We start from the raw sequence: 7,228 nt of genomic DNA, 5'->3' as shown, positions 1-7,228 counted from the left end.
AAAAAATACATTTGTAACCCATGATATAGATCAACAGTAAGGAGAAGCAAGGACTGGTTTGTCGAGGTGCTGTATACTTTCTTTTCCTTGAGGTTCATAAGTGAGGCCCCTTTCACTGACCCTTGTCCTTGTACCACACTCCCATTTGTCACTAGAGATTCTTAGACTGGACACATGACTTTGATGATCTCAAGGCAAAGAGACTGGTGATCCCCATTAGCTTAAACTTGGGGGAAAAAAAGATAGAAAAAGAATGTCAAAGTGACAACAGCAGACCATTAAACCAAGTGTGGGGAACTTCTAAACACTAAGGCCTTTGTGAATGCACAGGTCAGACACCCACGAGCCAATCCTAAAGGTAGAATAGTGCCCCCACGGCAAATTACAGACTCACAAACTAGCCTGCTTTCTGTCCGTTGTGATGCTGCTGGGCTCTTCAGCCCTTCATCTTTATTCTATGTGGTACATTCAGCATGCACACAATTAAATTACATTTAAACGGTTATTAGGCATTGACTATTTATGCTAATTACTGCAAGAAGTCTTTGCTGTTGCTAAAGTTTGATATAATCAAGTACATAAATACTTAACCTAATAAGAAAAGATGTCATAAAAAGGTACAATTATCTTTTTTTCTCTCTCTCTCTTCTCTACAAAACTCAAGGGCAGGGCAGGGACTGAAACCGGTGAGAACTCAATAAATGTTTGTTGAATATTCATGCAATGGGCAGATATTTTAACCCAGGGAAATATGGGGAAAGGCCACAATGGAGCTGGCTAGCTAGCTAGTTTTTCAAAAGTCATAGAGCTGCAGGTACCCAGCAGCTTCAGTAACTGTAACCCTGGGAGCAGGACTCCCACCTCCTCCCAGCTGCCGCACTGCGGTGACACAGCAGCCCTAGGCATGCACAGCAGAGAAGGAGGAAAGGAAGTTGGAGCCCAGTTAACCTAAGTTTTGAGTATCAGAGTGGGAATCTATATTCAGTGTAGGGATAAGAACCACTGTAAAGGGCAGCGAGGCATGTGATTGGAATTCAGAGGGGAAGATAAGCCATGGTTTCCTGAGCAAGAAGATGGTTGTGTGCCAGCATCTCCCAGCTTCTAATTCCACCTCCCCCCACCTGAATAAACAGTGTTGCCATCAGCCAAATTAGATCTCAAACAGGAATCCTGAGAATAAGATAAACCAACAAGCAAACAGAAAGAAGAGCCGGTAACTCTGTGCATGTGAGTGTGCGTGTTAACGTTAACTGTCTCTTTGTGTCTTCTCAACTGCATCATAAAACCCCACGGGCAAATACAGATGTTCATCAAAATTTTGGGCCGCTTATGGGTCTAGCTGTAGTCCTGCACCGCGTGTACTCCCTAAGCCAGTGGCAGAAAACAGTGCAAGACCTCCAGGTCTCTGGATAAGGCACACTTGAGCTCCCCTGTGGACACCTGCTCACACCTGCGCCCTCCTGCTCACACCTGCACCCCTCGCTCACATCTGTGGCCTCCTGCTCACGTCTGCATTCCCCTGCTCACACTTGTGCCCTCCTGCTCACACCTGTGCCCTCCTGCTCACACCTGCACTCCCCTGCTCACCTGGGCCCCTTTATTCACACCTGCGCTCCCCTGCTCACACCTGCGCTCCCCTGCGCACACCTGCCAGGGCCCGAACCCTCCCTCCTCCCAGGTGGGGCCTCCCTGCGGAGCCAGGTGGCGCCGTGTTTTCATCCTGGCCGCCTCGTTCCAGGAGACCTCAGGTTCGGGTTTTGTTAAGATTCTGGGGGGATCCCTGGGTGGCGCAGCGGTTTAGCGCCTGCCTTTGGCCCAGGGCGCGATCCCGGAGTCCCGGCATGGAGCCCGCTTCTCCCTCTGCCTGCGTCTCTGCCTCTCTCTCCTCTCTATGACTATCATGAATTAAAAAAAAAAAAAAAAAAAAAAAAAGGTTCTGGCCTATACTAGCGTCGCACGGAGAGGGCGTGGCTGGACCCGACGCACGAACCCAAGCCGGGCACGGACGTCCGCAGGTCCCCAGAGCGGCGGTGCGCACCTGTGTCCGCGCAGCGGGGAACAATAAAGTTGAGCTTGTTCAAAAGGGGTCTTTTGTCGTCCAGGGCCCGCTGGACGAGCCTGCAAAATAAGGCTCCCACGGAGTCCCCAGCGTTGGCAGGTGTCCTGTTTCTCGGGGCGTTCTCCTCACTCGGGACAGCGCCGGCTGGGGCGGGGCGGGCGCGGGCACGGGGGGCGGGCGGCCCGGCGATCGCCGCGGGCAGCCCGGCGAGGACCCCGGCTCCGGTGGAGCCCGCTCCCCGCCTGCGGCCGCGCGCCATGAAGCCCCGGCCCGCGAGGTTCGTGGACCGCAAGCTGAAGCAGCGAGTCGCGCAGGTAGATGCCGGGCGCCGCGCTTTCTCGGTGGCCCCCGCGGCGAGCCGAGCCGGGCCCGGGCGGTGTCCCGCGGTGCAGCCCCGAGCGCCGGGCGGCGCGCAGGGGCCCCGCGCGGTTCGGACCTGGGAGAGGCCCTGGGGCCGCCGGTTCCCGGTGTCCGCTGGTCCGCGGGGAGCCACGCGCGCTGAGTGTCTTGCAGTGGCGCAGCCTCCAAGCGGCGTAAGGAGGAGGGAGACGTTTCACTCTGCGCTTTGGAAGCTGCATCCTCTCACTCTTTTACTTTGCCGGTGCGGTGCCGCAGTTTCCTTTTCGGATGGGTCTCTTGCTACCGAAGTCTAAATAAGTGTTCCTGTGCTGTTTCTCGGTCCTCACACTCCTTTTACTTCCTAGGTGCTGTCACCCGGTCCAGAGCCTTTAAATACTATCTGTGTACGATTTATATGCTCGCCAAAAAATAATACAGATGAAAGATGCCGTATACGTGTATTTGTGAATATGTAAACGTAAATGCAATGAAAACATATTCACTTTATTTTTTTCATATTTATTTGAGACAGAGGGTGAGAGCATGGGGGTGTGGGGTTCAGAGGGAGAAGGAGATGAAGACTCCGCGGGAGCAGGGCGCCCCACAGGGCTGGATCCTGGGACCCTCAGATCATGACCTGAGCCAAAGGCGGACACTCGACCGACTGAGCCACCCAGGGGCCCCTATATATTCACTTTACATACTCCTTATTTCCAAGACTCGTGCGTGCAGTGTGGATTTTATCTTGAAAATCCAGCTGTGGGGCAGCCCTGGTGGCTCCGTGGTTTAGCGCCTGCCTTTGGCCCGGGGCGTGATCCTGGAGACCTGGGATCGAGTCCCACGTCGTCGGGCTCCCTGCAGGGAGCCTGCTTCTCCCTCTGCCCGTGTCTCTGCCTCTCTCTCACTCTCATGAATAAATAAATAAAATCCTTTAAAAAAAAAAAATCCAACTGTGTACTCAACATTTCCTCTTGAATGTCTGATGGGCATCTCCAACAACATAGCTACACTCGATTTTTAGATATTCTCCTCCAAACTGGTCTTTTCTCAGTGTTCTCTATTTCAGTAAATGACACTACCAGTAGCGTCCAGTAGTCAGGGCCAGAAACCTTAACAACCTTCACAACCATTACTACTCCTTTGTTTCGCTTTCTGTAACCAATGAATTGGTACTTTATTTGCCTTTCCCATCACCACGTACCCCAGGCCCAGCCACGACTCCCACCGTCACAGCACAGTTGACTGCGGATCTCTGTGGTCATTTTACCTACGTAAGGTGTGTTCTTCACCGGGCTGCCAGGGAGGTTCTTTTAAAGGGAGCTTGGCGGGGCCCTGCTCAAAACCCCCTGCAGTGGGCTCCCATAGTATCTGGGGAAAAACCATCCTAAAGAGTCATGTACTCTGGGCCCCGTCTACTTCTTCATGCTCCTTTTGCTCCCTCTTGCTTTCTGTGTCCTCACCACACTGACCCTCCTGCAGCCCGCAGCTGGCTCTCGGTGTCCCCACCACATGCTGCCTCACTTCATCAGTAGATGTCTGGATGGTGACCCCTAACTCCAGTGGTCCTTGCTCTCATGGTATGGGACTACTCTTCACCATTTCACATTATCTGTTTTCCTCTATTGCTTTTACTTTGGTTCATTATGAAAACAATAGGTTTTTATGGTTTAAAATAGAAGGGGCAGAAGGGCATAAAAGAAAAGGCATCCCTTTGTCTTCATTTCTGTAGGGGTAACCATAGAGAGTTTCTATTGTATCTAAAATTTTGTATGCCTGTATGACTTATGTGTGTATATATATTATCCACACAGACTCATCTGCATCTATTCTGCTGCTTGCTTTCTTCACCTAGTGGTATATCTTAGGCCTTTTCCCACAAATAGTACATTTGTCTCCTTGTACCTAGCACACCAGTTATTTTTATTGTTACGTGACAAACCATCCTGAAATTTAGCAGATTAAAGTGATTTTATTTCTGCTGCCATCAAGGAACTGTTTGACTTGTAGTGGGTACAAGATGTACACAAATATGTATAATTCAGAATTAACTGTAGTAAATGACAGCATGGTCTAGGAGTCCAGGGCAGGGGAAGATTACCTAGAACAGGACTGTCTTGTCACTGGAGGCAGTGGTGCAGAGACCATTATCCTGTGTTTGGGATTCTCAAGAAGGTGCTCAATGAAGTCAGGCATCCTTGACTGGATGACTAGTGAGCATTGAAACCCAGACATTAATAGACATCCCGTGTGTCAAATCTGGCCCTGTGATATATGTGCTGCCAAGTGGGTAATTAGCTTTTCAACGTCTCTCTGAGCCTTTCTCATCTATAAAGTGGGGAGCCTGGCATCCCTCGTGGGACCACGAGTGCTGCTACAAAGCTCTACAGCAAGTGCTTGAGGCCTTCAGTTTCTTAAGACTTTTTTTCATGGTGCCTCCAGGCACATTTATTAAGTAGTTAGATCCAAGCCACTTTATGACTGTTTATTTATTTGTTTTTTTAAAGATTTTATTTATTTATTCATGAGCGAGAGAGAGAAAGACAGAGACACAGGCAGAGGGAGAAGCAGGCTCCATGCAGAGAGCCTGATGCCGGGCTTGATCTTGTGACTCCAGGATCACGCCCTGGCCCGAAGGCAGGCCCTAAACCGCCCGAGCCACCCAGGGGATCCCCTTCATGACTGTTTAATGCAAATAACTTAGTAGCTTTTTGAAAACATAATATATAAAAACTGAAGGAAAATTAACACAGTTGTGTTTCATTCTTAAGTAATCCCACTTAAGAGTGGGGCTTGTGTGCCTATTGGGTCAGGTTGACCCTGCCACTCTTATTTCCTGTTCCGCACTAATTTTTGCAAGGGCTTTACTTATAGCAACTGCTGAAAACCCAGTTTTGCAAAGATCTGACATCATCCAAAGGTGATTTCATATTGAAATCATGAATTGTCTCAGACCTGAAGTTCCTGCAGTGGTGGTCAGGTGGCAAATATTATGATGCTCCCTCAGATTTATAGTAGCCCTTATGCCCTTGTGAGCTAAAGTGCTTTGTTCTGGGGTATTTCGGAATTTAGGATGTAATAACCCCTCACTACCTTATAGCTATTCTAGTTGTTGTTACTGTGCTCTCATAGTGATTAAAAATGTAAATATAACATGTTTGAATACCTCAATCTCTGATTAAAATCACTGAGTTTGAAACACTGAGTACTGAATGTCATATTTTCTGTTTTAGTACCTCACCAGTAACAGATGTGGCAAATATGTGGACATCGGAGTCTTAGCATCTGATTTACAAAGAATGTACAGGTAAAGAGATGGAGTCTCCAGATTTTTGCCTTTATTTTTAGTTTCCATCCTGCCTGAATTCCGAGTTGACAATAATCGCTGCTGGCACTAATTTACCAGTCCATAAGTTCAGGATTCAGTTTAGTTATACATAGATTTACCAAATATGTATCATATGCAGAGCGCTTTCCTTGTGACTAAGAAGAATTGCTTCTCTTTCAGCACCATACAGTCTAATCAGGAGTGGTGCCTCTTTTCCTGTCTCCTTAAAGAATCAAAACCATGAGACATGATCTCCCTGGCTTCCTGGCTACCTCAAAATGTCTCTAGGCTTCTCCCCTAAATATTCAGGTTTTTGTTTTTGTTTTTGTTTTTGTTTTTTTTTTTTTAAGAAGATTCTGTTTTTCTCTTGCATCTCTGATCCCAGCTTTCATGACACTGCATGCACTCCATGAGTTATCACCACCCTGTATATCGCAGTCTCCGTCTTCCTTAGTATACTAGTTTGCTAGGACTCCCGTAAGAAAGTATTAGAGGCTGGGGAGCTGAAGCAACAGAAGGTCAAGGCCTCAGAGCTGTAGGCTGGAACTCTGCTGTCGATCAAGGGACCGGCAGGATTGGTTTTTCTTGAGGTCTCTTGGCTCTCGGGTGGCCATCTTCTCCTTTTGTCCTCATATGGTCTTTCCTCTGTGCGTCTGTCTGTATCCTAATCTCTTACTCTTATTTAATATCTGTATACCCAATGTGGGGCTCAAAGTCACAAAGCTGAGATCAGGAGTCATGTGCTCCGTCAACTGAGCCAGCGAGGCGCCCCTGTTACTCTTACAAAAACACCAGTCATATTGGATTAATTTGCTCTAGTGCTCTGTCTTGTGGGCCCACTAGGATGGCTGCCCTGCCCTTTGGAACCGAGGAGGATAGTGCCACTCCCCGGACCCAGGCCCCAACCTCTGAGCCCCCTTTAGAGTTGATCATCCCTTTCTGTGAAGGATCAAGTGTGTCCACAGTTGAATGGCCCATCCTGTAGAATCCCAGGAATTCAGCAGCATTCCTTCATCCGTCTTCCCTGTTTCCTCCTGTACAAGCGGCCAGCATTCCTGATGCTGTAAGCCCATCTCTACTCCAGAAAAATTTACAGTAGAGAAAATGTAAACTCAGAAGTTGCTTGAAAATAAGCTTACGATCAGTGTGAATACAGTGACATGCTTACATATTTGCAAATTAATGTCATCAATTTAGATTGAGTTTAATGAGAAAATGTTGGTGGAGATCCCTGTACTAAGACGTTTGTTATGTTTTTCAGTGTAGACTATGGTCGAAGAAAAAGAAATGCTTTTAGGATTCAGGTAGATAAAGGTGAGTCTTTTAGTGTTAGAGCTGAATTATTAGTGAAGTTTAAGAACTGTGTTAGCTCATGACATTTTTCTTTTTGTTTTAGTATTTAGCATAATTACTAGTGAGAAAGAAGTTAAGGATCTAACAGCATTAGAAGATGAGCATCTGGCAAAAAGAGCAAGACAAGGTGAAGAGGATAATGAGTAAGGATC

At 47.8% G+C, this 7,228-nt stretch overlaps 1 protein-coding gene across 12 annotated transcripts in view; it reads left to right on the top strand.

Moving 5' to 3' along the window:
- Positions 1-2,224: 2,224 nt before the first annotated feature.
- Positions 2,225-7,228, top strand: part of NVL (nuclear VCP like) — a 90,741-nt gene continuing 85,737 nt past the window's right edge. For 9 of the 12 annotated variants that reach the window (XR_013381659.1, XR_013381658.1, XM_077901260.1 and 6 more), the window contains exons 1-4: positions 2,225-2,373; positions 5,629-5,702; positions 6,985-7,037; positions 7,120-7,219. Coding sequence is in view for 10 of the 12 variants with exons in the window: in XM_077901260.1 (XP_077757386.1) it covers positions 2,317-2,373; positions 5,629-5,702; positions 6,985-7,037; positions 7,120-7,219 (284 nt within the window). In the remaining 2 variants the exon portion in view is untranslated. Of the gene's footprint in view, positions 2,374-3,877; positions 3,976-5,628; positions 5,703-6,984; positions 7,038-7,119; positions 7,220-7,228 lie in introns of all 12 variants that reach the window. The other 3 variants (XM_077901254.1, XM_077901255.1, XM_077901256.1) reach the window with 3 other exon arrangements.

This window comes from Canis aureus, chromosome 6, assembly GCF_053574225.1.
Source record: "Canis aureus isolate CA01 chromosome 6, VMU_Caureus_v.1.0, whole genome shotgun sequence".
NCBI classification, from domain to species: domain Eukaryota; kingdom Metazoa; phylum Chordata; class Mammalia; order Carnivora; family Canidae; genus Canis; species Canis aureus.
Note: the sequence above shows the minus strand (reverse complement) of the source record. Positions and strands in the feature narration are given on the sequence as shown.